Here is a 17,715-nt window from a genome sequence, read left to right as displayed (position 1 = left end):
GGCTGTGCCTGGGTGCGCATCAGGCTTCCCAAAGTGCTCGTGGGGTCGGCAAAGAGCCGGCTTGTCACAAATGTTGTCATCCAAAAGGTCGCGGCGTGTCGCCACTTGGCCACTCCCAGCGTTGGGTGATGCAGGTAGGTGGTCATTTGTCGACGAAAGGCAGCGTAGATGGAGGCAGGGCTGAGCATGGTCTGCAGAGGCGCAATGTTGAAGAGCAAGTGGCTGTTGTTGTAGTGGCGTTGAGCGTCCTGTACCTCGCGTCGCAAGGTCATGCCATCGTCGAGGCTCATGTGGTCTTCATCCTGCTCGTCCTCCAACAGATCCTCCTCTTCCTGATCATCGTCGTAGGTTCCACGCCCACCATTGTGAGGGATTTGAAGAGTGCCCCGCTTTTCCAGCCAACTCGTCAGCATTTGCTCCAGAGGCTTGCACAAGAGCAAATACATGAAAATCAGCTTGCTGACTTCCTCGTCCATGTACCGAAAGGCGTGCTGCTCATCTAGAGAGAGCCCGTGGGTTTTACCCAGACGGGTCAATATGGAAAGCTGCCTTTCAGCGAAAAACACGGCCCGTTGCCGACCCACGCCATTTTTGTAGGATAGCCCTTGATATACGGTTGCTTGAGGTGGCAGACCTAACAAAACGCCAAAGCCAATGCAAACAGATAAGAGTGGTACAATAAACATGCCAAGCTTCTCAAACAGAGTCTTTGCTCGATCGCAAGCGTACCTCCAGCCATGTGGGTGTAGGTGAGCGCCAGCTGGTTAAACTTGCCCACAAACAGAAGCCATTCCCGCACGCGGTCTTCTCGAAAGGTCAGCTCTTCATCAGCTTCTTCTGGCCCCAGCTCTGGGCAGATAAACTCTTGCCGCAAGCTCGGATTCTGGCCAATGTGATCAAATAGGGCCCGCTCAGCTGGGCTGCCACGGCCCACCCACCAATTCTTGACCATGTTGGTCCGATCCTCCTTTGACCATAGCCGAGCATACTCGCCAATGTGTTGCTCTCGCAGACCAGATCCCAGCAAGAGATGGGTGTCCAAGACCTCCTTCATATCGTTGCGCATCTGTGCCAGAGCGGTCCCAATCTCTTTCACGTTGAGTTCAGTACCCTGACAAACGATAGTGTGCAGCGCCTCGTCCGTCATGTCCCCGTCCGTTTGCACCTCAATATCCACGCCAACCTGCCCCTCGGCCGTGCTGGCAGAGCAAGCCGCCGCCATGCGCTGGCTCAAAAAATGCACCAGCCGTCCGGGCTGTAGGAAAGCTCTGAGTTTACCCGCAGTGGCCCATCGCTGTGCCTTGCCAAACCGGAGCAAAAACAGCTTGAAAATATAAATCAAACCGGCCTGCGTTGTGGTCCAGCGCCGGATGTCTTGCAAGACACCGTTTCCCTTGGACACGGCCGTGCACAACAAAAACACGTTGACAAAGTGCACCTTGTCGTTGTCAAACAGATGTAGCTCTGCATTCACCAGTGCCAGCCACAGAGCCGCCAAGGGCTCGACAAGATCCTCCCCGCTCAGTCCCGCATCCAGCGCGTCTTGCACGGCCAAAGCAGCTGTAGTTATGGCCTCCCCACGGCTGGCGAGCACCTGGCTCAAAAAGCTGGATGGCTCGGGGGCTGGCAGTGCGTCCAGTAGCAGTATAAAATGCACCAGCCGCGCTCCAATGTTTAGGTATCTGCTCATCGTGCCAGGAGATACTTGGGGTAAAGTTTGTGGCTCAACTTGCAACTCTTCATCTTCGAACAAGGACGCCACGGAAGCAGCCGCCAGGCCGTGCTGGGACAATTGTTCGTGGGCCTCCCACAAGAGCTCGTGCATGCCTGACACGAGTGGTGCGGGTGGGGTGTCGTGGCCCAGCTTGAGAATTTGCTCTGGGGTCAGCTCGCTCAGGATCAGCGTCATGCCCACACGATCGTAGAACGGGTGCATCTGGTGAACGCCGTGCGGGCAGCGCTTCTCCTCGGCCTCTGACGCCATGGCCTGGGTGCTGGAGATCAGCTGCTTGAACCGCTGCTGCTCCTCCAGCTCTTCCTCGTTTTCGCTGACGTCGGCTGCCGAGGCATCGTGGCCATCTTCGACAATGACCTCGATACAGCGGGCTCCGGCACCGCGCAACGGCTTTTGCAGCTTGACGCGTCGAGGCGGCTGCTTGGCCTCTGATTCGTCGGGATGCTCGGCTACGATGTGATGCCACAGACTGCCTTTTGTGGTGAAGCAAGCCTGACACAAGGGGCAACCCACGCCGTCCAGAACGGGAATGCCTTCAATAGGCTTATGGGGCCCAGATTCAACTCCGAGGTCAAGCAGCGGCTCTTCGGGCTGCAGTGGGCGCAGGAGTGCCATAGCTGCATCAATGTCTTCCTGGCTGCACCGAACATGGTGTTTTTTGAACAGATGGTGCGTCGCCCTGCCTCTCAGGACATGGCCGCACTGCGTGCACACTGGAGATTCAAAAACAGGGGATACAAGGCAACCAATCTCGCACATGAAGATTCGAGCCGCGGCTATGCCGTGCTGTTGATCAAGCTTGACCACACGTTTTTTCATGCGCGTCCGAGTAGGTTTTTGGCGAGCAGGCAGCCGGTCGCAAGTCACAGCCGCCGGTATTGCTGCTCTGGGTGTCGTCTGTTTCTCATGCAGATGCTGGAGGTGTGATTTTAGGTTGGCTGAGAGTCCATGGCGATAGTGGCATCCTCCCACGGGGCAATGAAAGCAGCCATCATCTTCTCGGTATCGAAGCAGCGATGTTCCATATAGTGTGATGCGCGTGCTCTTCTGGTGCACCTACGAAAACAAGGACGACGAGGCGTGCGTCCTTGAGGCTGATGAGACGTGTTCAAGGACAATGTTTTCTTCCCCTTTCATTCTTGAACAGCGATCGAGAAGCGAGATGAGCCAACACACCAGAGCAACATGTTGATCTCTTGCGGCACGGTTATGGAATGCCTGATCGCACTGCAAGCACAGCATGTCTTGTACCAGTGACATCTTGGGTGAACACGAGCAGCTCAGAGCGAAGGTCGAGTCAACTCGAACGTCAAAATAAAAAAAAATAAAAAAGTAAGTGAATGTGTAACGAAAGCCACACTTAATGACATTGTTCATTTGCACAGGGTTTTGTCTTGGGACAACCAGTACACGCAGCTATGAAGTCGTTCTGTCGGGCTCACGTCACGTCGTGAGGACTGCAAAAAGCTGCTGAGAGTGATTCATCTGCTCCATCATCTTGCAAAGATATGGCAGAGTGCGAGAATCCGCTGGTCTTTCAACGCGGCACTATTGTTGCGTGCTTGTGAAGCATCGCTTACCTTTACACACAGCTGGCATCATCCACCATTGGCCCCTCACCAGACTCTCTTTCGACCCTCGCTTGGGCATGCGGTCCGAGGCATCTCGTATGCAAAACGCAAACATGCATGTTGATGACTCAATTTGTCCAGCAAAACGGAACGACTCGAGACTACACCAAGTATAAAGCGCTTCAAGCATGGCGGCGACACGGCACAACAGATATCCATCGATAAGGGCATGTAAACAGAAACGAACACAGACGGGTTACAGCGGGCTCGGCTTAGCCGGTGACTAGGGTGGTGTTGGTGGAGATGGCGTTGACGTCAAAGGCGATGGCGTTGACGTCCACATCGTTGTTGACGATGATGAGGTCGCCGGTGACGCTGAGGAGGCTGCCGAGCGCATCCACGTTGGTCAGCGTGGGATTGTTGTAAACCACGAGCTGGCCCGCTGTCTCCAGGCTCTCGAGGCCATCCAAAGTGGTCATGTATTCGTTGCTGTTAATCTCCAGGCTGTCAATGTGCGTGACTGCGCCAAAGAGCGACATGTCAGATAATTGCGTCTCAAAGATGCTCACATAGCCCAGTCCCGCCGGGATCTGGCCCTGATAATCGATGGCATCTTCAAAGTAGAGAGCGGCTGCGTATGTCACCGTGTCCAAAAGTCCATAGCTGGAGCCAGCGCCACAATAAAGGAGAAGGACTAGAGGGCTGTAGAGGTGGGTGACGCCAGCAAGCATTGCCTTGATGTCACTGGCGGTCGACACGTTGCAGATCAAGTCATCGCCGTTGTAGCCGGTGCACATGTAGTCTGTGTAGCCTGGGTTACAGGCGCAAGACAGGCTACCAGCCGGCACCGTGCCAAAGCCGCCACAGGTAGACCACGGCACGCTGACACTGGCGCCGTCAGCAATCTCGACCGTCTCCACCAAGTGCGACCAAAGAGCTTCGCAATCTGCGCACGCATCAATGCTCAGAGCTGGTGCAGAGTTCTGACCGAGCAGAAGCACCGGCTCGGCACCGTTGAGGGCTGAAAAGTTGGTCAAAAGGTTTGAGGAGATGATGGAGAGCGAACCAATGCGCGCCACATTCTCGAGACCGGTAAACGAGGTCATCGCAGGGCACGCAAAGATCTCGAGTGCCTCGTCGATGGTGGTCAGCGTGGCGAGTCCCGACAGGTTGGTAAGCTGGTCGTTGTTCTGGATGCTCAGCGAGCCCACCGTCTCGAGCTCGGGCAGCCAATCGATGCTGGTTGCGGGTACAGACTCGATGTGCACGGTCGAGACAGACTTCAAACTCGGAAAGCCTGGCTCGACAATGGGCATGCCAAAGGAGTTGACAATGAGGCTGCCTTCAATGCTCGTGAGGTAGGGGAAGTTGAGGAACGACATCTCCATGCACGTGTCAGTCAGATGAATGTTACCAATCACGTGGCGCACGTTGGCTAGGGTCTGGTTGAGGGTCTCGGCTTGGGCAAAGTCCATGCAGAAAAAGTCACCGGTGATGGTGTCGCACAGCTTGCCCGAGTACTCGGGCGAGGCGCAAGTACACTCGGTCTCGGGAAAGCCTGAATGATAGCCGTTCTGGCATACGAGCTGAAATTCAACAGAGGTGCTGACCGTGCCGCTGCGCTCGACAACAGTCGGGTTGAAGCCCAGCACATTCTCCAGGTGGTCGTTGCTTGTGATATCCACAAAGCCAAGTCGAACAACTTGAACCCCTGCCAGGTCGTCAAGGTTCTTCAGGCCGGTTTCACGAAGGAGCAGGCCGTGCTCGCCAATGGTCGCCAGATGGGACGTGCCCAAGATTTCAACATGGGGGCAGTTACGGACGTGCAAGCCGCCCACGTGTTCCAGGAGACCTTCGTTGAGGTCTCGGGCGGGCAGGTCATCTAGCAGTAGGGCACCGGGCATCGTGCGCAGCTTAGAAGCAAGGGAAATGTTGTCACAGCCGCTGACACAGGCCTCGTGGTCCGCTCCAATGTGGTTGAGCATCATCGAGATTTGGGGCGGGATCGTTCGGTTGACAAACGTGTCCCAGTAAGCCGAGGGCAGTTTGCTCTCCACCTCGTCGAGTGAACAAGCACCAAGCTCAGTGAGATCAGGGAAGAGCGTGCGTCCAACAAGGCCGGCTTCGGGCAGATTGGCCAGGGCGATGCAGCCGGTCACAGTTTCCCAATGATTTTCAGGCCAGTCCGTGGCAAGCTGGGTCGGTGTGGTCGGGTCATAGATGAAAGCGTTGCCATCGATCTTGGTGAGCTTGCCCACGGCGGTGATGGCATCAGCCGTCACGCAGCCATCCGACATGACAAGGTCGCCACGGAGCGTCGTCACGCCTTCAAGCACGGTGAGAAGCAGGGGCACATCACCCGCCAGCGCACAGCGCAGTATGCCCACGCCCACGAACTCGCTACAGAGTGCAGATAGGCCATTGGTAAGGGCTTGGTGTGAGCGGAGCAGAATGCGCAACGTGACAAAAAATAAAAAATAAAAAATAAAAAATAAAAAAACCTACTCGCAAGAGTCACCCGCGTAGCTGCTGTCGCACAGGCACGTCTTGGTATTGGTTGCGTTGTCAATCACGCTGACACCATGAGAGGTGCAGATGGGATGCAAATGATCCTTGATGGCTTCAAGCACTATTATCAGGGCGGCAGGGAGGCAGGAGAAATGGGAACGAGAGAATTTGACAGATGTGAGCATACGACACTGACGCGGGATGGCAGCCAGAAGCAGCAGAACGAGAGAAGGGGGAAGAGTTAGCGTTTGAGTTCTGACCAGCATTGGAATCAATGGATTGCGAGGCCGAGGGAGGCAGTGAGAGTAGCGCCGCAAGGGCGACAATGGCGATGTGGCGCAGCATCAAGCCGGTGGCCGGTCTGCAGGCGCAGCGATACGGCGGCGAGTTTGTGGGTGTGGTCCTAGAGCTCGGGTGCAGTTGTGGATGATCTCCAGTAGAAAAATGCCGAGCTCATCGAGTCGCCTGTACTTGAAGAAGAGGCGAAGAGGTGAAGAGGCAAAGACGAGATGCAAGGGCCTTGGCTTTTGGGCTGGTGCTGTCATCGTGATCTCCTGAGAATAAGAGTAAAGAGGCAACGATCATAGCTGCTCATATGAGCTGCTAGCAGCAGCCTCGGTATTGGGGTTTTGCCTGAATACCTGACTTTGCTTCTGAGATTTGCTTCTGAAATTTGCTTATGAGACTTGCTTATGAGATTTGCTTATGAGATCGATCGCAAGGGGTCAGGGTGGCGGAGTGTAGTACGATACTTGACAAATATCGTGACATACCCTTTTGTTCTCGTAAGGAAGCCCCTATAAATAGACGCAAAGTGTGTCAGGTGTTGCTTTCAAGTTTATGGCGAATAATTTGAGGTTGTTGCACTTTTTGCCCATTTTAACGCTAGTGGATCAAGGTGTTTTTATCGAAGAAAAGTGATTTTAAGCGGAGGTGGCTATCATCTGGGATAAAAGGTGGGGTTTGGCAAGAGCAGGCGGCTCGGGGTGGTGCTACAGGGGTAGGTCACCACAAGTTTCTTGACTCTGCCCTGACTCTCCGCTGATTCCAGGCTGACTCTGCCCTGACTCTGCCCTGACTCTGTCCTGAATCTGCCCTGGCTCTGCCCTGACTCTGCCCTGACTCTGCCCTGACTCTGCCGTGACTCTGTCCTGACTCTGCCCTGGCTCCATGTTGGACCCATGCTGCCAACGCCCTTGCCATGTCCTGACTACTGGCTCGGGTCCTTGTCTAGTCCCCATGTATACCCTGCTGCTCCTGCCATGCTGTCTCTATGCCGGCAGTATACTGGCACTCTGCTCTCCTCTTCAATCAGTGACCCCTTATTATCGCTCGCACCAGGAGCAACTTTTGCGATCAGCCCTGCCCACAAGAACGCCTGAAGTGCACAAAAAGTTAATGTCGAAGATTATGAAGAAGTGATAATCTCGCATACGGAGACCTCTGCTGAAAATGTTAAGAAAACGAAGAAGCTAAAAAGCGTAAGAAAAAAAAAGAGAAGGCCAACAGCACCATGTATTCCCATCTGGTCACCCACGATAGTACTAGCATGGCCCAACATGGCTTAACTGCGGCGATCGGACGAGAGCCGGTGTATTCCATGTGGTATGACCGTTGGCGATAAGCTTACGACATAATTTTAAATATATAGATCCTTTTCGATGTCTTGGCATGGCATGGCACCTTGAAGCCCAACGAGCCACGATCGCACAGATTGATGATCGATTGCCAACACAGATTTAGTCTGCTGCACGGTTCTCATGTGGGCAGCAGGGCGATGGGCATGGACAGAAGGCTAAACAGCGTGCGAGTCTCAAAGCCAGTTGGTTCTACGCGCCAACCAACACTAATAAGAACGGCTAGCGAGCTCTTCCAGCGTTTGATCTGCTCGGCTCGAATCAAGGTTTGAATTGCTATTGAAGCGCATGGCCAACCTGAGTGATTGCGAGGCCCAAGATGGCCAAGACTCCCACTACATTATTTTAACATGCGAACAAAGCAAGAATTTAAGCGCATTCACCATACCTCTGTCACATTGCCCTTCGTAAGAGCCCGGGCAGGCAGAGGCGCTAAGCAGCTCAGCAACAATCTAAAGCCGTCCCAACGGGACGATGAGACGTACAAAAGCAAAATATTCAGAACCGGCCAAAGGTGTATGCATATCGTACCTCATAACTGAAGCTAAAGTTGCCATAGTGGGACACAAGTGGACGGGACCCGTCCTATTGGGCATTTGCACAGATGAAGTCAAACCAAGTGAAAGGCACTGCGGCATGAACTTGAACAGGAGGGTGCTTGAGCCAGGATTACTCAAGATGGCCCGGAAGGTGCAGTCAAAGACACCAGAGCAGACGTTTGTGACACTTGCGTGCGCCATTTCGCTTCAAGCAGACGTACATTGGATCTGGTATCTGCGTTTGCACCGTAGTGCAGCAAGGTCTGAATCACCTTTAAAAAGTGGTTTTTACAAGTCCTGTACAGCGCGCATACTTTGTGCAGCGGGGTGTAGCCATGCTGCCAGGCACGGGCATAGATGGATGCATGTCAATGTGAGCGGAGTTTAACTTGCGCGTAAAATATGAGGCTGAGATGGAGAGGCAAAGAGGGGCACTTGGCAAACAAACCTTGTCCTTGGCTTCAATATCAGCTCCATTGTCGAGCAGCAGCTGTACAAACTGAACACAGTTGCTTTCACAGGCCGCATGCAGTGGCGTGTTTCCATCCTAAAGGTATGCAAAGCACCCATCCCCTTGAGTAATCTGCTTTCAACCTCGTTCCCAGTGACGCACTGATGCACAGGGCCATGGCAACAAAGGCGTGACGAGGGCTTTCAAGTCCCACTGCTAACTTGATCTCTGGCGTCAACTTGAGCGCCATGTTCCAAAAGAACTTTGGCCACTGAGAGTTGATGGACATGATGGCGGCCTGGATGAAGGGCACTCTTGCCAAACTGCAAGGGCATGACCAAGACAGCCATGAGCTTCTTTGATGGATTACTGCTTCTGTTTTGCAAGATAGCGCGCAAAAAGACATGCCCAGAGGTCGAGTGGTGGAAGCAGGAGGTCATGCTCAAGATTGCAGGAAGAGATAACAATGCTGACCTGGTCTTTGGCGTCAAGATGGGCACCGTGCTTCAGAAGAACCTTGACCACCTCGAGATTGTTGTACCGGCAGGCCACGAGCAATGGAGTGTCGCAGAACTGCGATTCACAGCCATCAGTTGTGATTATTCCACAGTCTTAGTGAGAGCGCTGCTACTGTGAGGCCACGGGCGTGCGCAAACCAACTCAAGGACTGACAGAGCCTCGTGCGTTGACATCAGCACCGTGCTTCAACAGCTCTTCAACCATTTCCGTTCTCCCAAAATAACATGCGTCATGTATGGCTTTGTTCCCACCCTAGGGGCAGAGTTCAGTTTGCGCATTGGCATGGAGAAGCCGGAGCAGATAAGAAGACACAAACTCTGCACAGCAGGCTGAGAAAAGGGACGGAGATAGCACTGACGTCGTCTGCAATGTTAGGATCTACGCCATGCCTCAAGAGGATTCGCAGCACTTGCGCGTGTCCCTGATCGCAGGCTTCATGTAGCGCTGTTCTCCGGCTGTGGGGCGGCATGTTTCGCCACGAACAACTTGAAATCTTGGGTCACCCAAAAAAAAAAAAAAATAGATCAAAAATATACAGAAGTATGCGAGATAGGCACAGCAAGACAAAGGCATATGAGGCTGTCAGGGAGCGATGCACGCGCTTGAGCCCAGGCATCGCAAGCGAAAGAACAGGGGCATTGTCGGAAGGGGATAACGAACGTTGGTTTTGGCGTAGACATTGACGCCGTGCTTTAGCAGGATCTTGAGCACATCTGCATGGCCATGATGACAGGCATAGTGCAGTGCTGTTTGGCCGTCCTGAAAGGATTGTGTATTATTGTTCAGCCCCGATGATGGAGACCACATTGGGTGTCATACAGATCGGTTGGGCAAGACGAGACTGACGTTATCGGTAGCTTCTACCTCTGCGCCGTTTTTTAGTAGGCGCTTCACCGCGCGCGCGCGACCATGCTCACAGGCGGCAAGGAGAAGTGTTTGGCCAGGCCGCAGGCTTGGTAACTACCCAGTTAAACACGGGGTGGCATTTTCGACGAGACATTCCAAAGTCGCGGCGGCGTGGCGCGAATGTGATTAGCAAAACCAACCTCATCTGTACAATCGGCACTGTATTCCCTGCGAAAAGGCCACCAGCTGCCCAGCGCTGCCAGTGTCCCTTGTGCCTTGGCTGAACAGACACTCCAAAGCTGTTTCCTGTCACCTGCGCTCATGTTGACGGATGCTGAAGCGCGCGTGGCTGCCGGATCAGAAGCACATTATTGAATGAGAAAATGAGAAGATAACACCTCTGCCATTCAGCCGCTGCGAGCTCATGTAGTTGTAGCGCCAATGAGCAGTGATCCAAACCGGCTGCCAGCCCGCACTTCCCATTGGCTGATCAAGTCCCACTCACCTTGACACCTCGTTGAAAAAAATGAGAGAGAAGAGAGAAAACGAGACAAGAGACAGAGATAGAGAGAGCGACAGGAACAAAGGCAGAGACAGAGGTAGAGAAGAGACAAAGTCAGGGACGAAGAGACAAAACAGACAAAACAGAGACGGAGGAGAGACAAAATAGAGACAAAACAGAGACGGAGACATAAATAGAGACTCAAAAAGAGACACAAACAGAAACAGAGACACACAAAGAGATAGAGAGAGACCAAAAAGCGTGACAAGGCAAAAAAAGCTCTTGCCGATCCTTATAAGCAGAAAAGTGCCAGCTGTGCAAAAGAAAAGGCCTTACGTGCTATTTTTAAAAAGATACCGTGTTGGCACAGGCTCGTGGCGTCCATGAAAGGCAGTGACGAGATCATATAGCAGCGTCGACGTGGCAATCATGTCCTATCTTTAGCGAACATGTTGGAGGGCCGCGACAACATGACCGTTTTCGGGGGAGGATGCCACATTCGGGTCGATGTGAGTCAAGATACACGCATGGCCTGACGCATTGAATAGCGTTGAGTGGTCGTCCCCCAGCTCCTCTTCCCTGCCTCTGCCTCCCTCTGCCACTCGATGTCTCTCCCCCTGCCTCATTTTTCCATCAACATGTCTTTGATTTACCGGCGCTGTGCCTTTATTGAGTGGTGGGCAACGCATGCCTGGCAAAAATGCCTTTGGTAGCAGCGGTACAATTATAGCACCGTCACAAAAGACGCATGCATTTGATATGCATGCAGAGGAGCCAGTCGGCTCGGTTCTGGTGTCACGCAACACCAACGACTCGTTATAAAAAAACACGCACACACACACAAAATAGAAAAAACGGAAAGAGCAACGAAAAGAAGAAAGTGACCTAAAAACCAAACACAGCGAAGAAAAGCAAGCAAGAAAAACAAAAAAAAAAAAAGGCACCTGCTCTGGGGCGTGGACACGACGGCAATGCTAAGCTGGCATAGCGCTGCTGGCTCATCGCAAGGGTGGAACCATGCGCGCCGTCTGTCGGCGCGGGGCATCCGTCTTGGCTTGCGGGGCTAGATGAACAATTTTGGGCTGGTCCACCGCTGGGTTGTCATCGCTCGTAGTGGTGGCAGCAGCGACCTCGTAGGCGATGGGGTAGTGATCACTCACGGCCTCTGCTCGCTCTTGATCAAAGTTAAAGGGAGCGGCCTCGGTATTAATGATACCAGATTGCAGAATGCGGCTACCAATGTTGCCAAAGGTGACGATTCGATCGTAGGGGCACACCGAGTTTGTGGAGGTGGTGTCGGCGCTGTCGTTGATGAGCACGGTATAGGGGCTCTTGAAGATGGTGACCTCCGCTTCCTTATCGGCCGGCAGGTAGGAGCAGCCGGCATTAAAGTCACCCGCCAGAACGGTGGGCTCAACTCCGGCATATTGGGTGGCAATCTGGCGGGCTTGATCCAGCGCCGAAAGCTCAAGATAGGTGGCGTCAGAGCTTGGCTTGGCATGCAGAACCAAAACCTGGAAGAGGCCAGCAGAGGAGGCAAGACTGCTGGTGACCGGGTACCGGGGCGACGAGGGGCCACCTGGTGTAATCAGCGGTGCTTCGCCTCGCAGCGCAGCAGGCGTTGAGCTGCGGTTGCTGCTTCCCGGGGTCAGCACTTCCACGATCGCAGCCATCGGAGGCCGTTCAAAGGTCTCGGACATGTTGAGAGCAAAGGCATCATGCACGCGGATCCGGGCAGGGCGATACACAAAAGCATACTGCTCCTTGCTGCTCGTCGTGCCTTCGCGCGGGCCCGTAATGTTGATGTATTGCAGAGCGGTCGGTTGATTTTCATTGAGCGCGTCCATGAGCGTGGCCAGGGCCTCGCTGGAGGCGTCCCGGATCTCTTGAATGGCCACAAAGTCAAAGTTGTGGCAGATGGAGACGATGTCCGCCATCACATCGGGCTTGCTGGCCTTGGTCTCGCCAAAGACCTGGATGTTGAAGGCGGCCAACGTCGCCGTCGTGCGGCCTGCGGCCAGCCATGGGCCGCCAATCGTCAACACGAGGACCACCGTGAGGCCGAGCTTGCCACACACACCCTGCCACCGCATCGTCTCTGTGAAAATAAGGGCCGTAAAACCCTGAATCAACGCACAACCCTCAGACCGCCCGCTGTCTCGGGTTGGAATGCCGACGCCGCCCACACACACACACACACGCGCGCGGAAGAGAAATGAAAACAGTCGTAAGAGACATGAAGCAAGTTATAGAGAAAAGCAGAGATATCGTTAACAAGAGAAACATTGTTAGAGACGATTGGAGTTATGAACCATGATCAGAGATAGAAGCTCTATCAGCCATTTTTATAACGTAAAAGTGATGCATAAATAGAGAGTAACCTGGATATAAAAGATAAAACAGGGACATGATCACATCTATCAAACAGATTCAGAGACTGAAACAAACATTACAGCTCAAGCCACAGGTTGTGCTCACAGCCAACCACCATGTCTTGCTCAAGCGACTCAACGTGTTCTCCAAAAAAAACAAGCTTTGTCAGCAAAAAACAAGCTTTGTCAGCTTTGTCAGCAAAAAGTCAGAAGAGAAGTAAAATACTTCTGTATCGACTTGCTCTTTCATACGTTCCCAGATTGCGGACAGACCGAGGCCTGCCCAGAAGGGGCGAGCTGATCTGGGTCTCGATAGCACTGGGCGTGGAGGGGCGCGGGGGGTGACCGGGGTTGTTGTAAAGTGCCTTACGGGCAGCGTCTTAAAACCGATGACAAGCAGGCTTGGCGCGGTCAGGTTGTGAACAGTTTGCGAGGAGTGACGGGTCTGAAAACGGTGGACGACCGACACCATGCCTCCGAGAGCTTCAGGGCACATCTCGACAGGATCAGCTAAGACCCAACAGGTGAATTGACGCGCCGTACAAGTCTCCTGCCACTGGCCCCGTCGTGCCCCGTGTTGATCTTTGCCCATGCGCAATCAGTCGCCGGGCGTGGGTCAACGTGCTTTGGGTTTTAGGCAATCTAACCTTTGCCTCGTGCCGCAGGCCCAACGACGCAGGCGCGCTGACCAGGCCTTTGAGCTGTTCCAGCTGGCATTGCAGATTCATCGCGGCAAAGCGTCCGCAGAAGCATTGGAATCGCTGCTTCAAGAGCATGGAGTCTCCAACATCACGCGAAGCACACTGACAACCCTCTTCCCGTCTAGTAATGGTCGCGCCCCGTCCAGCCGTGCGGTTGCACACCTGTACAAAGTCACGGACAAGGAAATACGTGCTGCTCGAGGACGGGCGGTCCTTGTTACGCCACGCCACGATGGCCGGACAATCATGACAGCAGCAGAGCGCGAGCTACTGGCCCAGCACATTGCTGCCTCTGCACAGGACAGTTTGCCCGAGAGGCGGGCGCATGTTGCCAGCGTCATGCGCGACCTGCTAGAGATACGGCGCGAGCTATTGGAAACGGCCAAACGCAACAACTTGCCCGAAGCTGCCCGGATTCCCGCGTTGACGCAGCGCGAGCGCTCCTTCCTGGCTCGATGCGATGGGCCACGCGCCTCGAGCAAAAATTCGCAGCGCACACCCCTGCGAGAACACTGGTTTGAAGCATGGGAGCATGAGTATGGACTCGATTTGAAGAGTGCACGGCCTCAAACTTCGTGCGGAGGATCCGTCGCGGCCCACCTGCACTGCGGCGCACTCTTTGATGCTTTTGGCAAGGCCCTGCAGAGCCTCGGATTCTTGGACTCTTCTGGACCCCAGGCCGGGTCGATTCGCAACAACCGTACGTGTTCGCTGGCTTCGTTTCGGTGCTATGTGTAGCCCTCAGTGCTCATGCCTTGAACCTTGCATTATTCTCTTGGCGTGGCAGGCCTGTGCCACATCTGGTACGTCGACAAAATGTCTGGTCTCGGAACTGGCTTTGAAGCGTTGCATACCACCGCCAGCAACGACCAGCACTCGGATCCAGTAGCCATGGCTGGGAAGACCCACAACTGCGCCGGCACCGTTGTCACCGCCATTGCCCTTGGTGGGGCGCTGGCCCCACCCCTGTTCATCCACAAGCAAGCTACACTGCCTGCCGACACGGTTGCTGCCTCCGTCGACCTGCCGGCGACGCTCGTGACCGACACGAGGTTTCAGCACTTTGCCAGTTGTGCCAACAAGACTGGCTGCGTCACCCGCCGTCTTTTCTTGGCGTTTTGTCGCCGACTCCGCGCCTTTACGGGCCACACCGAGCCCCTTCTTCTCTTGTGCAATGGACGTCAACCGTACATATCAGCCGCGCTCTTGACATACTTGCGCACCATCAACATTTTTCTCTTTGCGGTGCCTTCACAGCCGGGTGGCTGCCTGGACCCGGGTGATCAGTGGCATCAGCATGTATCCCGCGATCGTCTTTGCAATCTGGCTTGCACGTTCTCCTTCGCAGCCGGTCAGGCTGTCACGCTCACGGAGGAACACTGTGCACTCTATGCCGCCATTCAGGAGCAGAGCCACCACCCCGAGCGCATCGTTGCTGCATGGGCGGCAGCAGGCATTACTCGAGCGCACTGGGGCTGGGAGCTGGCCAACAATCCACTGACTGAAACTGCATGTGAGATGGATCAGCAGAGTTCCTCCTCGGCTGCACGACAAGCATCCCCCGTACCAATGCCAGATCCCGGTCCTCTAGACCCAGCAAGCTCCCCGCGCACTTTGCTTTGCTGGGCCAAGGAGGCATACGACTACATTCAAGCCGCTCGACCACTTCTGGAACGTTGTGAGCAGCTTGAGCGCAAACTTGGAGAAATTGAAGCTGCGGCCATTCACGAGCAGAACAAGCGGGTTAAGGTCATGGATTCTGCCTCGGACTTACCAGTCCGCATTGTCCAGACTTCGGCTGATCCAGAGGCGCCTTGGGGTGATTTTGACGCGTCTGTCAACTGGGTGCAAACCGAGGATGAGCCGGACGACGGCGTCTACCCCTCGTTTGACTTTTGGCATCGAGACTTGCCAGACACGAACCCCTCCACAATGGACGAGCCCTCTGCGGCAACATCTCTGATGCCGCCGCCGTTTGCGGAGGGTGATTTGGATCAGCATGAGCTTGCGCAAATCCTGCAAGCGTGTGAGCCGGCTACTCGAGCTTATCGGAACCGCGTGCTCTGTCCAGCAAGACAAATAAGACAAGAGCCTCAGCCCACCGGGAATTGACGCGTGAGACGTTTAAAACGTTGGGGTTGCTCTTCTAAGGTGTTGGTCCCCCTCTCCAAAAAAAAAAAAAGTGTCGCGTAGGGAGGGATGACTACGACAGGAGCATGCGATCATTTCATTCACGATATTGGTGAGTTAGAGGGGCACACACACACACACACACACACACACACAAACTCGGCTATGACCCGCGCGAAACGACAGCGCCTGCACCAATACACATGCACATTATACCCGCCGCACGGCTATGGCCCGCGCCCGCGCGAAACGCTTGAACGGCTCGTCACACACACACACACACACACGACAATAACACACACACACACAATTTTATCTGACAAACACCGACCATTTGTCAGACAATTCGAGCGCGCGCGTTGAACCGACAATCGGCGGCGAGCGCTGACGACAATGACGACGATGCGCTGCTTCTGGGTGGTGCTTGTTGGCAGTAGTCTTGCTGCCTGGGCCATGGGTGTTAGTGATGATGAGCCGGCCATTAGCGTGGGTGCAGATGGCACGTTGTTCATCAATGCCAGCAATCGCGTTGTTGTGAACGGTGTTGATGTCCTGGGCGTGATGAAGAAGCTGGCCGTCGAATCAAACCCTCGGCTGGTGATGCAGCCGCTTGAGAGTCACAACATCTCGACAGACGCCGCGTATGCGCGCTCGGTATATGCAACGGACCTGGACAGCGACGGTCACCTCGATGTCCTCAGCGCAAGCCAAACAAACAATAGCATTGCCTGGTACCGCAACAACGCCGATGGCACCTTTTCTCCGCCAAAGATTATCACCACGGATGCCGAGAGTGTAAGGTCGGTCTACGCGGCAGACCTGAACGATGATGGCCATATCGACGTTCTCAGCGCTAGCTGGGACGACAGCAAAATTGCGTGGTACCGCAACAATGGTGACGGCGCTGTGTTCACACAGCTGGTCATCACCACAGACGCCGATGGTGCGCGTGCCGTGTATGCGGCAGATCTGGACAATGACGGCGACCTGGACGTCCTTAGCGCCAGTGCTGACGATAACAAGATTGCTTGGTACCGCAACAACGGCAACGGCAACTTTTCCGCACAAAGGGTCATCACGTCAGATGCAAACTTTGCGCTTTCGGTGTATGCGGCAGACCTGGACAACGACGGTCGCCTCGACGTCCTGAGCGCAAGTGCGGCCGACGACACGATTGCATGGTACCGCAACAACGGCAACGCCACTTTTTCCCCTCGGATCAACATTACTACAAATGCTTTCTATGCGACCTCCGTGTACGCAGCAGACCTGGATAATGACGGCGACCTCGATGTCCTCAGTGCCAGCTACAATGACAACAAGATCGCTTGGTACCGCAACAACGGCAACGGCATCTTTTCTACCCAGATTGTCATCACCACAGACGCCAACCGCGCCATCGCAGCGTATGCAGCCGATCTGGACAATGACGGCAACCTCGACGTCCTCAGCGCCAGTGACGAAGACGACAAAATAGCGTGGTACCGCAACAACGGCGACGGCACCTTTTCCACCCAGATCGTCATCACCACTGGCGCCAATGGGGCGCACTCGGTGTATGCAGCGGACTTGGACAGCGACGGCGATCTGGATGTCTTAAGCGCCAGCCGCCACGACAATAAAATTGCTTGGTACCGCAATCATGTTCAGCAAATACTTTTCAATTTGTAGTCGACGAAGATCAACGCCTGCTTGTGCTTGTGGGGCTATAATTACCGCAGCTTTCATCACCATCACCCCGCATAGCACATCAATGTAGGCAGGCACAGACACTAGTGCAGTCATCAGACACTTACACCGTTGCAGAGGCAACAGTGATGCACGAAACGACAAAATGCCTTGAGCCCAATGCCAGTCTTCCCGTTGCTCCAATGTGACCCAAACTCTCACAATCGCAACTCCGCTGTTGCCATCATCAGACTATGGTTGCGACTAGTTTTTAGAGGCGCAGCACAGCCCTTGGATTTTTTATTTTTTATTTTTTTTATTTTTTTATTTTTTTTTTGATCTCCTTTGGTGGTTTTTTTTTTTTTGGATCGTATCGACAAAAGAATTTGACACATGGCGCGAGGCTGATGGGCGTGCAACAGTCAACAGCCCAGGAGTGCAACAGTCATCGAATCATCTTTCGTTTTGGTATTGACAAGGCAAACAAGCCCCGTCTGTGCTGCAATGAAACACACGGCAATTTGATTCCAAGGCTC

General features: G+C 54.2%; 5 protein-coding genes across 5 annotated transcripts in view; 3 read left to right on the top strand and 2 right to left on the bottom strand.

The window, feature by feature from the left end:
* MONBRDRAFT_8375 (uncharacterized protein) overlaps nt 1-6,080 on the bottom strand; it is a gene marked incomplete at both ends in the record, with an annotated part of 9,009 nt that extends 2,929 nt beyond the window's left edge. Inside the window, 4 exons of the mRNA XM_001745828.1 lie at nt 106-499; nt 730-2,791; nt 3,591-5,706; nt 5,812-6,080. Of these exons, the coding sequence (XP_001745880.1) occupies nt 106-499; nt 730-2,791; nt 3,591-5,706; nt 5,812-6,080 (4,841 nt within the window). The remainder of the gene's footprint in view (nt 1-105; nt 500-729; nt 2,792-3,590; nt 5,707-5,811) is intronic.
* Nucleotides 6,081-8,774: 2,694 nt separating this feature from the next.
* On the top strand, nt 8,775-9,077 carry MONBRDRAFT_8374 (uncharacterized protein; the record flags this gene model as incomplete). Its single annotated transcript, XM_001745959.1, has 1 exon — nt 8,775-9,077. One exon carries the CDS (start codon nt 8,775-8,777, stop codon nt 9,075-9,077), a length of 303 nt encoding a protein of 100 aa, XP_001746011.1.
* A 2,199-nt stretch (nt 9,078-11,276) lies between these two features.
* MONBRDRAFT_37144 (uncharacterized protein) lies at nt 11,277-12,401 on the bottom strand (the record flags this gene model as incomplete). Its single annotated transcript, XM_001745827.1, has 1 exon — nt 11,277-12,401. One exon carries the CDS (start codon nt 12,399-12,401, stop codon nt 11,307-11,309), a length of 1,095 nt encoding a protein of 364 aa, XP_001745879.1. The 3' UTR covers nt 11,277-11,306.
* Nucleotides 12,402-12,715: 314 nt separating this feature from the next.
* Nucleotides 12,716-15,493, top strand: MONBRDRAFT_25595 (uncharacterized protein; the record flags this gene model as incomplete). Its single annotated transcript, XM_001745958.1, has 3 exons — nt 12,716-12,885; nt 13,318-14,081; nt 14,169-15,493. 3 exons carry the CDS (start codon nt 12,716-12,718, stop codon nt 15,491-15,493), a joined length of 2,259 nt encoding a protein of 752 aa, XP_001746010.1.
* A 411-nt stretch (nt 15,494-15,904) lies between these two features.
* MONBRDRAFT_8371 (uncharacterized protein) lies at nt 15,905-17,182 on the top strand (the record flags this gene model as incomplete). The annotated part of the gene is made up of 1 exon (XM_001745957.1): nt 15,905-17,182. One exon carries the CDS (start codon nt 15,905-15,907, stop codon nt 17,180-17,182), a length of 1,278 nt encoding a protein of 425 aa, XP_001746009.1.
* Between the last annotated feature and the right edge of the window lie 533 nt (nt 17,183-17,715).

The sequence above is a fragment of the Monosiga brevicollis genome, genomic scaffold (genome assembly GCF_000002865.3).
Source record: "Monosiga brevicollis MX1 MONBRscaffold_10 genomic scaffold, whole genome shotgun sequence".
Lineage (NCBI taxonomy): Eukaryota > Choanoflagellata > Craspedida > Salpingoecidae > Monosiga > Monosiga brevicollis.
This window is presented reverse-complemented; position numbering and strand designations above follow the sequence as displayed.